Source organism: Notolepis coatsorum (genome assembly GCF_963971535.1).
Source record: "Notolepis coatsorum genome assembly, chromosome: 8".
NCBI classification, from domain to species: Eukaryota; Metazoa; Chordata; class Actinopteri; order Aulopiformes; family Paralepididae; genus Notolepis; species Notolepis coatsorum.
The window spans coordinates 147,491,657-147,509,356 of NC_140172.1; the positions used below are offsets into that span (position 1 = coordinate 147,491,657).

General features: G+C 45.9%; 1 protein-coding gene across 1 annotated transcript in view; it reads right to left on the minus strand.

Moving 5' to 3' along the window:
- Positions 1-7,835: 7,835 nt before the first annotated feature.
- LOC311233868 (forkhead box protein O1-B-like) overlaps positions 7,836-17,700 on the minus strand; it is an 87,107-nt gene continuing 77,242 nt past the window's right edge. The window contains exons 2-4 of the mRNA XM_084320928.1: positions 16,473-16,667; positions 14,459-15,713; positions 7,836-8,223 (exon numbers count right to left, since the gene is read on the minus strand). Coding sequence (XP_084177054.1) covers positions 14,490-15,713; positions 16,473-16,667 — 1,419 coding nt within the window. The 3' untranslated portion in view covers positions 7,836-8,223; positions 14,459-14,489. The remainder of the gene's footprint in view (positions 8,224-14,458; positions 15,714-16,472; positions 16,668-17,700) is intronic.

Genomic DNA, 17,700 nt, shown 5'->3' on the forward strand with positions numbered 1-17,700 from the left:
ATAAATCTCAATTCACCACAACAGAATCATCATTCTGTCTGTCATTCAATGAATATACAATTTCCGTGAGTATCTATCTAGACAAGCAAATATATACAGACTGGGGAAACATTTACAATAGAGAATATCCTTTAACATTTTCTGGATGACCTTTTTACATAAAAAAAACAATAATAATAAAAAACGATATATATATATATATATATATATATATATATATATATATATATATATATATATATATATATATATATATATATATATATATATATATATATATATATATATATATATATAGAGAGCTATGGCTACTGTCTTCTAGCATGGGTAAATGCCAGGAAAAAGGCGGCAAATGTGAAAGCAGTTCAACCGACAATGTCTAGGCTTGATTCCTTAATTACAGTAAGAGAGCAATAGATCAATTCAAACATCACAACACATCTCCCAGTATATTCAATGTCAGGAAGGTGAGATTTACATTTCCAGACAGTCCCCCAGAGAGAAGATTGGCGGTCCCTTCAAAAGTCGAGAAGTAAGAAAAGAAAAAGATATTTGAGGTATGAGTGCATTCACCGAGTTGTATTAACATGTAAACGACCACATGGTCAAGAGGCTGGAAAAACAATATCCACGGCTAAAAAATACTACATTCAGCCTAATGCTAAGGCATAACGCAGTGTTCGGTAAAGAAATTCTAAAAAGATGAAGTCTTCACATACTTAAAGACCAGACATATTAATGTGAAGAGGTCATTTGCAAAAACCTATAAACGCTATCCTTGAAACGCGAGCTGTGTTCAGATGTAGCCCACTCTGAATCCAGAGCCAGTTTTGCCGTTATTTTCCATTGGAAACTTATTACAAGTTCACGTTTTAGCAGAAACACCAGTGCTGTTTTTTTACAGAGCCAGATAAATCTGCACAGTGAATCAGCATGCAGTATTCGGGTCAGGTGACACAATATGACTGCAGCCTAGAACTGTGCTGTCTGAAAGCGAATTAACTTTGGCTTAAAGTCATCTTTAAAGATTGCATCTTTTTATAAATTTTTTATTTTATGTTAGCGTGAAGTGAGTATGAGAAAAGCTGAAAATGATTAAGGTAACGTTGCAAAAATGTGGTACAAAATCAGGTTAATGTTTAACTTTGGCTCAAAGTCATCTTTAAAGATGGATTTTTGGCCAAAAAAAGAAAAGATTCAATTTATTCAGGTAACATAGCAAAAACGAAATCTGGTCCATTTGCAATCCATGTGGATTTATCTGCTTTCATTGTAAATAAAACACATTTTTCAATAAAGTTAGATTTAGTAAGTTACCTGTTATTTTTACTTGATCAAAACAACCCAGATATTACCTGGAATGTACAATAAAAAAAAACAGATTATAAAAATGACTAAATGACTAAGGTTTTTGCAAAGTAACTCTTCATGTATAACGTAAGAAGTCTGTGGAACCATACAAGGCACAGTGAGTCAGCACCCAGTCCCATACTGTGCTGATTATTTTTGCTGTGACAGGCTGCTGGGAAGTAAAGCGCAGATCAGTTAAAGGGAAACGCCACCCAAATTAAGAATTTAAATGTGTTGTTTACGGTGTAGGGAAGTTCAGTCGATATTTGCAACCATGAACTCACTCCCAAAGACCATGAACTCACTCTCAAAGACCATGAACTCACTCCCAAAGACCATGAACTCACTCCCAAAGACCATGAACTCACTCCAAAAGACCATGAACTCACTCCCAAAGTCCATGAACTCACTCCCAAAGACCATGAACTCACTCCCAAAGTCCATGAACTCACTCCCAAAGACCCTGAACGCACTCCCAAAGACCCCAAATCTACTTTTTCTCCCCATTTTCAATTTTTCTCCCTTCCCCCTCCCCTGTCTCGAACGCTGTTAGGCCATGCCTCCCACAAGCCGGCTGCAATGTGGACGAAGCCTTGCATCACGTGTCCCCTCCGATACTCGAGGAGGCAGCCGTCGCATCTTTTCACCTGCACAGCGCAATCTCTCAGCGGCGAGGGTCTGCGTGGGAGGGACACGCCGCCCTCTTGTCGCTTCCTGATTCTACTGCGCAGGCGCACCAACCAACCTGTAGGAGTCGCTGTCCACAACGTCCGATCCCCACCCACCAGCTTCCCACCCCCTAATACTGCCAATTGTATTAGTATGAACGACCAGCCAAGCTGGTAGCAACACCGAGAGCTGGGCTCGAACCCAGCATCTCCTGCGTTGGTGGCGAGCGCCTTGCCCACTGCGCCAGCTAGCCGCCCCCGAACGCACTCCCAAAGACCCCGAACGCACTCCCAAAGACCCTGAACTCACTCCCAAAGACCCTGAACGTACTCACACAGCACACGTGAACACACACCACACGTGAACACACACATGAGAATAAACTATAATACCATGTTTTATATTACACAACGGTTTTACAATTTAATTTTTAATTAAAATTATATTATATATATTTTCTATTTTATTTCGTTTGGGAACCGTGCACTGTCCTAGAGTGCCTGAGCAGTGGACAGCTGTGACCTTATATGGCCTGATGGCTGATGACGTCTCATGATGACCTGTCTGAGCAGCCAATCATGATATATGACATTATGCACTTTCAATAAAGCATTATAAAAAAAAAAAAAAAACTGTTGTCATTCTTATGTTGTGGCAGCAGCAGGGGGGACAACGATGACTTCGTAACCTAGTTACTTTCAAATAACTAAGTTACTTTGATAATCAAGTAATCAGTAAAGTAACTAGATTACTTTTTAAAGGAGTAATCAGTAATCAGATTAATCTGTGGCATCACTTCACTAATCATTTTCTCTGACTTTGTAAAACCAGAGGACTAACATGTATGCATTGTTTTTAAATTGGGTGGCGTTCCCCTTTAAACATAAAACAGGACGATCAGTCTCTGGCCAGTTAACCTTGGAGAGTTCACTATCAGAGCCTCCCTGTTAACCCTTCTCTCCCTGCTGCACATCATATGGCTTTCCTTGACAGACATTTATAACAGACAAATTCTACGGAAGGCTCAGACGATCTTAGACAGCTCTGACCATCCTCTCTTGGAGGAGTTTGTCCCCCTCCCCTCTGGCAGGAGATATAGGCTCCCCAGGCTAAAGAGCAACAGATTAAAATGTCCGTACATCCCCAGGGCACTAAATGCACTTAACTTCCTTTAAAATAACAGTAATGCATTTTCATTTTTCTTTTCTTTTTCCTGGTTGGATTCTGTAAGATGTGATGTTTCTTGTGTTGTGTTATTTGTTGTTGTTGTTGTCTCTACCACTGCTGCAAAGCAAATTTCCCCTTGAGGGACAATAAAGTCTGAACTGAACTGAACTGGCAAAGGCCAGGAAAGCATTAAATGCACAAAAAGAAAAACAATTGGACTGAGATAAGATTTTTCTGACCAGTATTACTGGTGAGAACATGGACATGTGACTCTTAAAAGGTGCTATAGATAACATTCAGCCACTAGATGTCGCAATAGAGCACCAGCACGTCATTTATCCAATCAGGTGCATTCCACATGAGGAAATGCGAAGCGCACCATGACCATACATGTAAACACTACCATTCGTTTTGAAGCCGCACATCTTTTTTAATGATCAATTAATTAATCAAAAAAGATTAGGCTTTGTGGCTGTATTATTATTATTATTATTTTAAAATGTTTATGTTTACTCTACATAACAATTGTATCTATAGCACCTTTAACATATAATCTTAAAACATATTTAATGAATTCTCTACACACTGAATTTGAATTTGAGTGTTCACTTTATGGCTATTCAGATGACAAGAATGTCACGTAACGTCCACAAAAGGTAGACTTTCCACGCAGTACAAAATGTGAGACAGGGGACTCGCACTATGGTTGTGCTCAGCTTTAGAGTGGCTATACCTCACTGACAAAATGTAAATAAATAAAAAAGTATGAAAAGTAAGTATTGCAACTTGAAATGTTGTGAACATCTGCTGATTGCCTTTTAAATAATAACAGTCTTCCTGCCTTGATTTCAGTGCGACTTCAAAGATTGTTAATAACATAACAAAATATACAATACATCACAAATATACACATTGTATACAGCATTGTTGCATTAACATGAATATATTAGCAAAAAGTTGTTGTTGTTGAAAATCCTCATGAGGTCTTGGACCAAAGGAAATGATTAATTGACCCAACAGTTCACAGGGGAAAACACCCAAATAGAAGATTTGCTTCATATATCTGCTAAAATATGTTTTAAAAATTGGATTGGACTGAGAAATCTAGCAAAGCTGCACAAACGGCTCACTTTGAGCACAGAGTTAAGTGTGTTTTACACCTAGAAAAGGTATATTACAGTTCTGTGGTGTTTGTATGATGGCCTTGTTTACTTATATTAACCACCTTGATATGAGGAACCAAAGTTGCCACGAGACACATTTGCACAATAGTGCTTTTATACACATACGGCAAACAATAAAAAGGCTACAAAACACACACAATGCTTAAGCTAGCTAACACACAGCCATATTTCCAGCCCCAGACCACTGTAAACAGAGCTAATGTACAGTAGGCCATGTTTGAACCTTTTATACCAACTAAATAATAAGATAATACACACAATATGTCGGACCCAAATAATAATCAAAATAATATAATTTTCCAGCATCCCCCTGTACTCTTGTGAATTACAGACTGTTCTGACTGTAGTATATTTCTGTACTAGGCCTAAATACTAGGATCAGACCAAATCAAATCCTCTATCTCTACTCTCCAGTAACGCTATGTCTTCCCTTCACCGTCTGCTCTCCAACAGGGGCGTGCACAGACAATTTGGGGGGCAGGGGCTCAGGCTACAAAAAGGGCACTTAATCCACCAACACCCAGTGTTCACATTTGATATAAAATTTTCTTTTGGCGGGGGGATGGGCACCATAGACAAGTGCCTCAAACTAAATGTAAAATCTGGCCTATTGGGGGCGAGCGGGGGGCGTGGTTCTCAACTGGTGGGTCGCGGATATGCGCCTTTATTTTGAAGGACATATGTTTCCCAAGACGCATGCGCAGTAACGCTTTTGGCCAGTGGCGCTGTTGTGACAGTAACGTTTGTGGCCTGTGGCGCTGTTGTGACAGTAACGTTTGTTGCCGGCGCTGTTGTGACAGTAATGTTTGTTGCTGGCGCTGTTGTGACAGTAATGTTTGTAGCCTGTGCTGTCATGACAGTAATGTTTGTGGCCTGCGCTGTCATGACAGTAACGTTTGTAGCCAGAGCTGTTGTGACAGTAACGTTTGTGGCCTGCGCTGTTGTGACAGTAATGTTTGTGGCCAGCGCTGTTGTGACAGTAAGGTTTGTAGCCTGCACTGTCATGACAGTAATGTTTGTGGCCTGCACTGTCATGACAGTAACGTTTGTGGCCTGCGCTGTCATGACAGTAACGCTTGTAGCCTGCGCTGTCATGACTAACGTTTGTGGCCAGCGCTGTCATGACTAACGTTTGTGGCCAATGCTGTTGTGACAGTAATGTTTGTGGCCAGCGCTGTCATGACAGTAACGTTTGTAGCCTGCGCTGTCATGACAGTAATGTTTGTGGCCTGCGCTGTCATGACAGTAACGTTTGTAGCCTGCGCTGTCATGACAGTAACGTTTGTAGCCTGCGCTGTCATGACTAATGTTTGTGGCCAGCGCTGTTGTGACTATAATGTTTGTGGCCAGCACTGTTGTGACAGTAATGTTTGTAGCCAGCGCTGTTGTGACAGTAATGTTTGTAGCCTGCGCTGTCATGACAGTAATGTTTGTGGCCTGCGCTGTCATGACAGTAACGTTTGTAGCCTGCGCTGTCATGACAGTAACGTTTGTAGCCTGCGCTGTCATGACTAATGTTTGTGGCCAGCGCTGTTGTGACAGTAATGTTTGTGGCCTGCACTGTTGTGACAGTAATGTTTGTGGCCAGCACTGTTGTGACGGTAACGTTTGTAGCCAACACTGTTGTGACTGTAATGTTTGTGGCCAGCGCTGTTGTGACAGTAACGTTTGTAGCCAGCGCTGTTGTGACAGTAATGTTTGTAGCCAGCGCTGTTGTGACAGTAACGTTTGTAGCCAGCACTGTTGTGACAGTAATGTTTGTAGCCTGCACTGTCATGACAGTAATGTTTGTGGCCAGCGCTGTTGTGACTGTAATGTTTGTGGCCAGCGCTGTTGTGACAGTAATGTTCGTAGCCTGCACTGTCATGACAGTAACGTTTGTGGCCAGCGCTGTTGTGACTGTAATGTTTGTGGCCAGCGCTGTTGTGACAGTAACGTTTGTAGCCAGCACTGTCATGACAGTAATGTTTGTGGCCTGCGCTGTCATGACAGTAACGTTTGTATCCTGCGCTGTCATGACTAATGTTTGTGGCCAGCGCTGTTGTGACTATAATGTTTGTGGCCAGCACTGTTGTGACAGTAATGTTTGTAGCCAGCGCTGTTGTGACAGTAATGTTTGTAGCCTGCGCTGTCATGACAGTAATGTTTGTGGCCTGTGCTGTCATGACAGTAACGTTTGTAGCCTGCGCTGTCATGACTAATGTTTGTGGCCAGCGCTGTTGTGACAGTAATGTTTGTGGCCAGCACTGTTGTGACAGTAACGTTTGTAGCCAACACTGTTGTGACTGTAATGTTTGTGGCCAGCGCTGTTGTGACAGTAACGTTTGTAGCCAGCGCTGTTGTGACAGTAACGTTTGTAGCCAGCGCTGTTGTGACAGTAACGTTTGTAGCCAGCACTGTTGTGACAGTAATGTTTGTAGCCTGCACTGTCATGACAGTAACGTTTGTAGCCAGCACTGTTGTGACAGTAACGTTTGTAGCCAACACTGTTGTGACTGTAATGTTTGTGGCCAGCGCTGTTGTGACTGTAATGTTTGTGGCCAGCGCTGTTGTGACAGTAATGTTTGTAGCCAGCGCTGTTGTGACAGTAATGTTTGTAGCCAGCGCTGTTGTGACAGTAATGTTTGTAGCCAGCGCTGTTGTGACAGTAACGTTTGTAGCCTGCACTGTCATGACAGTAATGTTTGTGACCAGCGCTGTTGTGACAGTAATGTTTGTGGCCAGCGCTGTTGTGCTTGTTAAGTTAAGTCTTTTTATTTCATTCGTTTTATTTTTGTTTATTTCGTGTTTTTGTTCAGTTTGCTCTGAACTTGGAAACACTGCTTTTTCCTTTGATGCTTCAAATTTATTACTGCAATATTTTTGGTGAAAATTTGAGTGGTTCAAATTTTTTTAATATTTGGGTCGTGACTTAACGTCTAAGGAAAAGGGTGCGTCCTGAGGCGAGACCAGCTGAGAACCACTGGGTGTAAATCATGTCATATGCAACGTGGTGGGTTCAAGTCCAACAAATTACCTTTGTCGCATGTCACCTCTCTCTCTCTCTCTCTCTCTCTCTCTCTCTCTCTCTCCTAATAGTAGTAATAATCTCTCCACTACTATCTAACCAAGAAGAAACACCTTCAAATGTTCCTTTAACCCTTTCACTAACACACTACAAAGGGTTAATGCTTTCACTACCACACTACAGAAGGTTAACCTTTCAGTACCACACTACAAATGGTTAACCCTTTCACTACCACACTACAGAAGGTTAACCATTTCACTACCACACTACAAAGGGTTAACGCGTTCACTACCACACTACAGAAGATTAACCTTTCACTACCACACTACAGAAGATTAACCTTTCACTACCACACTACAGAAGGTTAACCTTTCACTACCACACTACAGAAGGTTAACCTTTCACTACCACACTACAGAAGGTTAACTTTTCACTACCACGGTTAACCTTCTGTAGTGTGGTAGTGAAAGGGTTAAATAATTGTGGCTTCTTCGTGTGACATTCTGACTTGGTGGTTGGTTTGTTCTTGGTGGTTGGTTTCTTCTTGGTGGTTTGTTCTTGGTGGTTGGTTTCTTGGTGGTTGGTTGGTTTCTTGGTGGTTGGTTTCTTGGTTTCTTGGTGGTTTCTTATTGGTGGTTGGTTTCTTGGTGGTTTCTTGGTTTCTTGGTGGTTTCTTCTTGGTGGTTGGTTTCTTGGTGGTTTCTTCTTGGCGGTTGGTTTCTTGGTGGTTTCTTCTTGACGGTTGGTTTCTTGGTGGTTTCTTCTTGACGGTTGGTTTCATGGCGGTTGGTTTCTCCTTGGTGTCAGTGAAAGAAGGCAGCTGGTCAATGTGCTGCTCTGGTGAGTCTGTGGAGAGGAGCAGAGGGCATGCAGGTATAACAGACCAGTACAATAGTCCTCCTAGCTAGTTTAAATTATTTACAGTGACGCTTCACAATATTTATTTCAGAAGGTAATAGCTACAGACATAACAAAAGTTGTGGGCATTTTATTTCTTGAATGTGTGTTTTCCACCGAATTGTGGAATTTTATGATTCTATAGGTTCCAATAACCAGCATCAGCCATTATGTCTGTCGAGGCAAAACATATCTAAGAGCCCTTTCATGGCCGAATTGTCAGATCTGAGATCTGTTGTCCACATTCATGACCCCATGAGGAAGAATGATTCAAGACCATAGAATTATATTCCTCCAGCGCAAATGTGCAAATGTGTGCTGAGCCGCACCCTCTCTCAAGCCATGTCACACGTGCATGAGCACGGCGGAGTTGAACACTACGACGCAGAGCATGGCTAGCAGGGTTATTAGACTGAGGGCTAGATCCACAAAGAATGGATTGCACAGTGCTAATTGCACCCTTACTTACACAGTGATTGAAAATTGTATTAACAGATTGCAGAATGGGTACAATACAGTACAGCTCAATACACACTAGGGCTGTCCCCGACTAAGGATTTGGATAGTCGACTATGATTGGCCGAAATTTGCCGATAGTCTACTATTAGTCGATCATTTTTGTATCATTCCATTTGGGCTGTGGGGGGTGCTTAATGTCTGAAGGAGTCGACGGAAGGCTTCTTGTCCTCTGCAAAAGCATGCAATTGGTCCACTGATGGATACATCTTGATATTTGTCTAGTCTAGTGTGTTCATTAGCTGGGTGAAATCCTCTTTCAGTGCCTCTGTGCCTGTTTTCTTAGGCAGTTAGCCTCTGGTATCCGTGCCATTAGCGTTAGCCATGCTTCTAGGCCTCTTTTCTTTTGGAAAGAATGATTTTTTTTTTTTTTTTATATATTTTTAATTTTATTCTACTAACATTTACATTTTACATTTAGTCATTTAGCTGACGCTTTTATCCAAAGCGACTTACAAGTTCTGTACGACAAGCCATCAGGAAGGGCACAACTCTATCAGCTGAGTAACAATGTTCATCAAAGTGTTGAGTGCTACAGTGTAGGTTAGTTTATTAGGACAAGTGCATGACAGTATGGTTAGTTAGGGTTAGATTATTTTTTTTTTTAATTCAGATAATGGTTGAAGAAGTGCGTCTTTAGTCGACGGCGAAAGATTGGACGTGTTTCGGCTGTCCTAACTGGGGTGGGTAGTTCATTCCACCATTGTGGGGCAAGGACTGAGAATAGGCGACTTCTCTTTGATGACCCTCCGGGAGCTTGGATAGGAGTAGGTCTGAGGCGGCCAGAAGATGCAGAGCGTAGGGGTCTTGAGGGTGTGTAGTTAGAGACCATTGACCGGAGGTAGGCGGGAGCAGTTCCCTTTGCCGCACGGTATGCTAGGTCGAGGGCCTTGAAGCGGATTCGTGCAGCAATGGGGAGCCAGTGCAGGTCCCTAAGAAGTGGGGTGACATGGGCCGACTTCGGTAGGTTTGAGATCAGGCGGGCGGCTGCGTTCTGAATGAGTTGAAGAGGCTTAGTGGCAGTGGCCGGGAGGCCAGCGATTGGCAGTCGACTACAGCTCCTTTTGATCGATTAGTGACTATTCGACTAATAGGGGTCAGCCCTAATACACACAATTGTTAAAGGGATGCAGACCAGAGAAAGACTTTCGTCTTGTTTACATCAGGGTCCCCCATTTTCAATTCATAATGAATTGTAAGTAAGGGTGCAATTACTGTAGCACCGTTCAATCCATTCTTTGTGGATCTAGCCCTGAGACGCTCTTTGTTATATTAGACATTGTACATTACATTGTGTTGTCTCGTCAAATCCTATGGTATCAATATGAGCCAAACCTTATGACCCCCAGAAATGGTCAACCCTTGCACTGCGACAATACAGAAGGTTAACCCTTTCACTGCCACACGACAAAGGGTTAACCCTTTCACTACCACACTACAGAAGGTTAACCGTCTGTAGTGTGATAGTCTAGGCCGGGGTTAACCTTCTGTAGTGTGGTAGGTGGACGGTTAACCTTCTGTACTGTGGTAGTAAAAGGGTTAACAAGTTCAAACGTTGCCTTCTCAAAATTGTAACCACGGCAGTTTGATCGTACACCTCAAAGGGTTAAAGATAGTCGTTAAGAGGCCTCACGCATCAACTTCAAGATCCTCCTCATCACCTACAAATCCCTACACTCCCTTGCCCTCCGGTACCTAGTCGATCTCCTCCATCCCCCCCCCAGAGCCTTCTCTGTTGCCGCACCCACCCTCTGGAACTCCCTCCCTCCAGACATCCGCAACATCCCTGGACTCCTTCAAACCACTACTCAAATCTCAAAACTCAAATCTCACCTCTTCACCAAACGACTCTGCCTGACTTCCTTCCTTTACCCAACTGTCCCTCTGAGTGATTTCCTTCCTTATTTTGTCTCTCTCTTTATACGATAAGAGGTATATGTCCCTCTGATTTCCTTCCCCTTAGTTTGTCTCCCTCTTTATATGATAGAGGTATATGTAAATAGAAAAAAAAAATTGCTGCTTTTTTATATAGCACTTTTATCCAAAGTGCTTTACAATTTGTTACTCACATTTTACCCATTCACTCACACATTCACACACCGAAGGTGGAGGCAACCATGCAAGGTGCCAACCTGCTCATCGGGAGCAATTATGTCTTGTGTTAAAGGAAAACTCCAACATTTTGGGAAATTAGCTTATTTGCCATCTACCCTGGAGTTAGACAAGAAGATTAGGCTTGGGCGGTATGGCGGTATTACGGTATACCAGGATATTTCGAAATCCCGCCGGTATGATTCTCAATACCATGACGTCACAGACTGACACGGAGTTTTTTGTCATGTCATTTTGATTGTAGTTGATTGTAGTGCACAGCACGCGCCAGCAGAGGGTTACATGGCTATCGTTCTGGGAGCTAACGTTAGTAGTACTAGGCTGGTGCGGGCTAACTGGCTATCGTTCTGGGAGCTAACGTTAGTAGTACTAGGCTGGTGCAGGCTAACTGGCTATCGTTCTGAGAGCTAACGTTAGTAGTACTAGGCTGGTGCTGGCTAACTGGCTATCGTTCTGAGAGCTAATGTTAGTAGTACTAGGCTGGTGCGGGCTAACTGGCTATCGTTCTGAGAGCTAACGTTAGTAGTACTAGGCTGGTGCGGGCTAACTGGCTATCGTTCTGGGAGCTAACGTTAGTAGTACTAGGCTGGTGCGGGCTAACTGGCTATCGTTCTGGGAGCTAACGTTAGTAGTACTAGGCTGGTGCGGGCTAACTGGTTATCATTCTGGGAGCTAACGTTAGTAGTACTAGGCTGGTGTGGGCTAACTGGCTATCGTTCTGGGAGCTAACTTTAGTAGTACTAGGCTGGTGCGGGCTAACTGGCTATCGTTCTGGGAGCTAACGTTAGTAGTACTAGGCTGGTTCGGGCTAACTGGCTATCGTTCCGTGATTTGTTTACTTGGTAACACGGGTTGCTAAGGAATTTAGGTTCGAGGTTGAAGAAAGTGCACTTTTAGGTTGAAAGAACGGCCCTAATGTCAACGTTAGGGGATCATCCCTATGTTCCCCGGGTCCTATGTTCCCCGGGTTCTATGTTCGATGTTTGATTGATTAATAGATTGAAAATTTTATAAATTTTTATTATTTTATTAATTATTAATGTCCGCCTTGTTTCGAACGGTTAAGCTTAGGCCCTCGTTCGAACTGGTTAAGGTTTTAGTTTGGAATCAGGGCTGGTGGTCTAAAATTTTCAATCTATCAATCAATCAATCAAAGCGGGGAACATAGAACCCGGGGAACATAGGACCCGGGGAACATAGACATGCTCCCAACGTTAGGGTTGCCACCCGTCCCTTAAAATACGGAATCGTCCCGTAATTGGAAACTAAAAGACGCGTTCCGTATTGAACTGATACGGGACGCCCCTTGTCCCGTATTTTAAGGTTGCCAGTTTAGTGAGAGAAATTAGTCAGCCGACCTACAAAAACAAGCAAAATTGTGGCCGAAAGTTGCGGCAAATAAACTGACTTGGCAACTCTGCTATGATGGGCGTGCGCTCAGCAGCTCACCGACCAATGAGAATTTGCGCTTTCACGTTGCTAAGAAGAGTTCTGTGCCGTTGTGCCAATCCTCTGTCTGTGCGCTGCCTGCCATCCTAGTCTGTCTGTGCGCTGCCTGCCATCCTCTGTCTGTCTGTGCGCTGCCTGCCATCCTCTGTCTGTCTGTGCGCTGCCTGCCAGCCATCCTCTGTCTGTCTGTGCGCTGCCTGCCATCCTCTGTCTGTCTGTGCGCTGCCTGCCAGCCATCCTCTGTCTGTCTGTGCGCTGCCTGCCAGCCATCCTCTGTCTGTCTGTGCGCTGCCTGCCAGCCATCCTCTGTCTGTCTGTGCGCTGCCTGCCAGCCATCCTCTGTCTGTGCGCTGCCTGCCATCCTCTGTCTGTCTGTGCGCTGCCTGCCATCCTCTGTCTGTCTGTGCGGTGCCTGCCAGCCATCCTCTGTCTGTGCGCTGCCTGCCATCCTCTGTCTCTGTGCGCTGCCAGCCATCCTCTGTCTGTGCGCTGCCTGCCATCCTCTGTCTAAGAACGCAAAGGACACAAGCACAGGTGTCACAGTTCTTCATGACTGAAACATCTCCTGAGATTGATTCGGTATGGGATATTACATCTTATTTATCTGGTTGTGTTTTTAACTAGATGTCAGTATTTCTATTTACCTGCCCTGGCAGCCAGGAGCCTACTCTTCTTTGCACTTTATTTTTTATTAATCTTTTAATTTGGGTCACACAAGTGTTTCATTGTATTATTGTCCTCTTTCAGTAAAAGTGTTCCCAGGCTTTGTTTTTACAGCACTTTATATGCATACAGTATTATGCTCAAGTTGAGGCTATAGTTCAGCCAATTTATTTAAACAATGTTAAATGCAAATAAAGCACTTTAAACTTTAAGTATGACTAAATGCTTTCTTGACTATAGTAACTGTTCCAAAATGCATAGATTTCTATGCATTTCAGGAGTTTGGGGGGCTGGCTCCCCAAAATAATTAAATAACATAACCCTAACCCTAAAACCGAAATAAAGTAAAAAAAAAAAAAAAAAAAACGTGACAAAATCCGTCCATTTTCGCCCAAAAAACGCCCCAAAACCGCCCAAAAAATGTTCTTGCGTGCGCTGCGCACGCTCGATGACAGGTGTCTCTTATTTCTATTGGTCAAAGGTGGCAACCCTAGTCAACGTGTTTCAATATAAGCGTTATGTATGGTGATAACGAGTATATTGTTAGCTCCGTCCCAATGTCTTCCTACTCCTACTGCATGCACAGAGAAGAAAAAGGTATGCATCTTCTTGTCTAACTCCAGGGTTCCCAAAATGTTGGAGTGTTAAGATACATACCTTTTTCTTCTCTGTGCATGCAGTAGGAGTAGGAAGACGCGCACCGTTAGCCTAGCTTAGCGTCAGTCACTGGAAGTAGGTTCCTCCATTAGCCTAGTTCCCAACGTCTTCCTACCCCTACTGCACGCACAGAGAAGAAAAAGGTATGTATCTTCTTGTCTAACTCCAGGGTAGATGGCAAATAAGCTAATTTCCCAAAATGTTGGAGTTTTCCTTTAAGCTCCTTGGGTTCCTTGAAAGGCGCTATATAAATTGAAGAAATTATTATTATTATTATTTTTTTTTTTTATCCACTTTTTCTCCCATTTTCTATATTCTCTCCCATCCCAATTTCGTATCGTCCAATTCAACCCTCCCCTGTCACGAACGCTGTTTCTTGCCTCCCACAAGCCGGCTGCAATGTGGACTAAGTCATACATAGCACAAGTCCCCTCCGGTACTTGAGGTAACAGCAGTCACATCTTTTCACCTGCGCAGCTCGATCTCTCAGTGGCGAGGAGTAACGCGTGGGAGGCTCACGCTGCCCCCGACACTTCCTGATTCTACTGCGCAGGCGCACCAACCGACCTGTAGGAGTCGCTGTCCACAACGCCCGATCCCCACCCATCAGTTTCCCACCCCCTAATACGGCCAATGTGTATTAGTACGGACGACCAGCTAAACTGAAAGCAAATGTGGAGCGCTGGGCTCGAACAGGCAAGCCCAGCGTCTCCAGATTTCGTGGTGAGCGCCTTGCCCACTACGCCACGTAGCCGCCTGCAGAAATTATTATTATTATTATGATTACCTGTCTGGGAGCCTTCTGGTTCTTCTGGTTCCTAACCGGACACCCAGCTGTGCGCGGCCGTCTTCACCCGCTGGGGGAACATGTAAGGGCCGGCCGCGGCGTCGAAGTTGAAGTCCAGCGCGTCTCCGTCCATGAGGGTGTCGTGGAGGACGGACTCCATGTCACACTCCAGGCTCTCGATCGGCATGTCGTCCAGGTCGCTGGGCAGCCTCTCCTGGTGGTGGTGGTGGTTGCCGTGGTGGTGGTGATGAGCCGGGCCGGGCTGCCCGTAGCCGTTGGTGGTGGTGGTGGTGCCGCCGTAGCCGGCCGGGACCCCGGCGCCGTGCGCGGAGTGACCGCCGTGGGGCGACGGCGTGAATGTCCTCAGGCAAGCGAAGCGGCTGGTCAGAGGGATCATGGTGCAGCCGTTCATGGCCCCTGACGGCGAGGGGCCCTGGCCGTGGATGGATTGTGGGCGCGCATGCGGAGGAGGAGGAGGAGGAGGGGGAGGCGCCTGAGGCTGATTCATCATCTTCGCTCCTCCGTCGCGTCCGCCCAACTGGACGGCGCTGTTGTAACTGGGCAGCAGGTGGCCTCCTCCCATCCCGGCCTGGGCCCCCGCGGCCTCCGCGGAGGAGGGCATCATGTCCCTGCAGGCGTCAGAGGTCAGCAGCTCCTTCAGGAGGCCCGGGGGGCAGTTGTAACGGTTGAGGAAAGGACCGAAGCTCGGCTTGGGATCTGTCAGTGTCGCCATGGGGACGGGGGGCAGGGAGTTCATCATGGCCTGGCTGTACAGGCACTTGCGGTAGTCTTGCTGCTGCTGCTGCTGCTGCTGCTGCTGGGGGGCCATGTTGGGCGAGCTGTAGGGGCTCGTCTGAAGCATGGCGGAGCTCGACGGGTGGGGGGAGGAGGGGGAGGAGCCCGGCTGGGGAGACAGCAGGTTCAGGTTGTGGAGACTCTCCATGACGTTCTCAGAGCCGTGGCGGCGCGCCATGGTCCCCGCCACCTCCGACAGGCTGGGCAGGGCGCCGCCGCCCCCCCCGCCACCGCCGTACACCATGTGCATGTCGGCCTCCGACAGGTCGTCCTGCTCCGACAGGAAGGGGGAGTGGCGGCCGCTCAGGGTGCTGGCGTCGGAGCTGGTGCGCGTCCGGAAGCTGCTCCACGCCTCGAAGTCGTCGCTGTTGCTGTTGTGGGAGTTGGGGCTTCCCAGCCACTGGGAGTACTGGGAGCCGGGGCTGTCCACTCCCCCCTCCACCCCCTCCTGCAGCGCCACCTAGAGGGAAACATTTACATTTTAGGCTGTGATCACATCGGACGCCATTTCTTTTCCTATCGTTTTCAATGGTTTGGTCGCGACAGTCTCCTGCAAACTATGCACCTCACGTTTTTGACTACTACTGTTATCACTATTATCATTATTACTTTGCTCTATGTTCTATGTTCTATTATTATTACTACCTATCCTACCTATACCCCCTCCCCCCCAAGCTTCTATGACACCTTAATTTCCCCAAGGAGATTAATAAAGCTTGATAGACTTTTCAGGAACCAAACCATTTCTCAAAAGATGCTGAACCATGACCCCAGGTGCGCGCGAGGCGGACGCCATGACCCCATGTGCGCGCGAGGCTGACACCATGACCCCAGGTGCGTGCAAGGCGGACACCATGACCCCAGGTGCGTGCAAGGCGGACACCATGACCCCAGGTGCGTGCGAGGCGGACACCATGACCCCAGGTGCGTGCGAGGCAGACACCATGACCCCAGGTGCGCGCGAGGCGGACACCATGACCCCAGGTGCGCGCGAGGCGGACACCATTACCCCGGGTGCGCGTGAGGCGGATACCATGACCCCAGGTGCGCGCGAGGCGGACACCATGACCCCAGGTGCGCGAGAGGCGGACACCATTACCCCGGGTGCGTGCGAGGCGGACACCATTACCCCAGGTGCGCACGAGGCGGACACCATGACCCCAGGTGCGTGCGAGGCGGACACCATGACCCCAGGTGCGTGCGAGGCGGACACCATTACCTTCTTCTTGGCGGCTCTTCCTCGGCTCTTGGCGAACTTGCTGTTGTTGTTGTCCATGGAGGCGGCGCGGCGCCGGGGAGACTTGCCGCTCTTCCCTCCGTCGGGGTTCAGCATCCACCAGGAGCTCTTCCCCGTGCCCTCGTTCTGCACGCGCACGAAGCGGCTGTGCAGAGACAGGTTGTGTCGGATGGAGTTCTGGTGGGAGAGGAACTCGTTTAATGTTCAAAAAGATAATAATTAGGGATGTTCGATATTGTTTTTTTTACCGATATACCGATATTGTCCAACTCTTAATTTCTCATACTGATATCAACCGATAGGGCCTACCGATATATGCAGGCCCCCCCCCCCCCCCCCCCCCCCCAAAAAAACTGAATAATTTCAGGTAACTAAAATCACATATCTCCTGTCGTGGAATTAACACATTATGCATACTTTTGGCAATAAATAAAATAAGAATTTATTCTTACTTGCTTGCCTGGGTAAATAAAGCTTATAAATGTAAAAAAAATTAAATATACATTTGAATGCCAATATCGGTAGGCCGATAATATCGAACATCCCTAATAATAATAATAAACTTTATTTGTATAGCACCTTTCATACAAGAATTGCTTCCAGGCAGCAAAGAAAGACATAGGCATGACATGAGCACAACATTGGCAGATCAAGAGCAATGCATAAAGTGCAGACATAAAATAAGTATCACTCATTAATTTCAAGGCATCTACAGAGTTTTGTGTAAAGACACAATTATTTCCACACACACACACACACACACACACACACACACACACACACACACACACACACACACACACACACACACACACACACACACACACACACACACACACACACACACACACACACACACACACACACACACACACACACACACACACACACGCACGCACACACACGAGACCAGTGTCAGACCCAGTTACTACAGTGCAGCTCAGTGGGGGTTTAATGACAGGACCTACTGGGCTTGACGCTTGAAGGAGGATATATATATATATACAGTATATCAGCAGGACAAGCTGCAGAGAGAAACAGGCAGATCAGTATGCATGCAGAGACACACGTCCTCTCTAATGACATCATTGACATGTCGTCTGATCAGATCTCTCCAGGGCAGAGAGACACACTGTGACGAGAGGGAAAGAGGAGGTCTGTGCGATTATTTATTTTGAAGACGAAATATGTAAATACTTGTCTGGCTCCT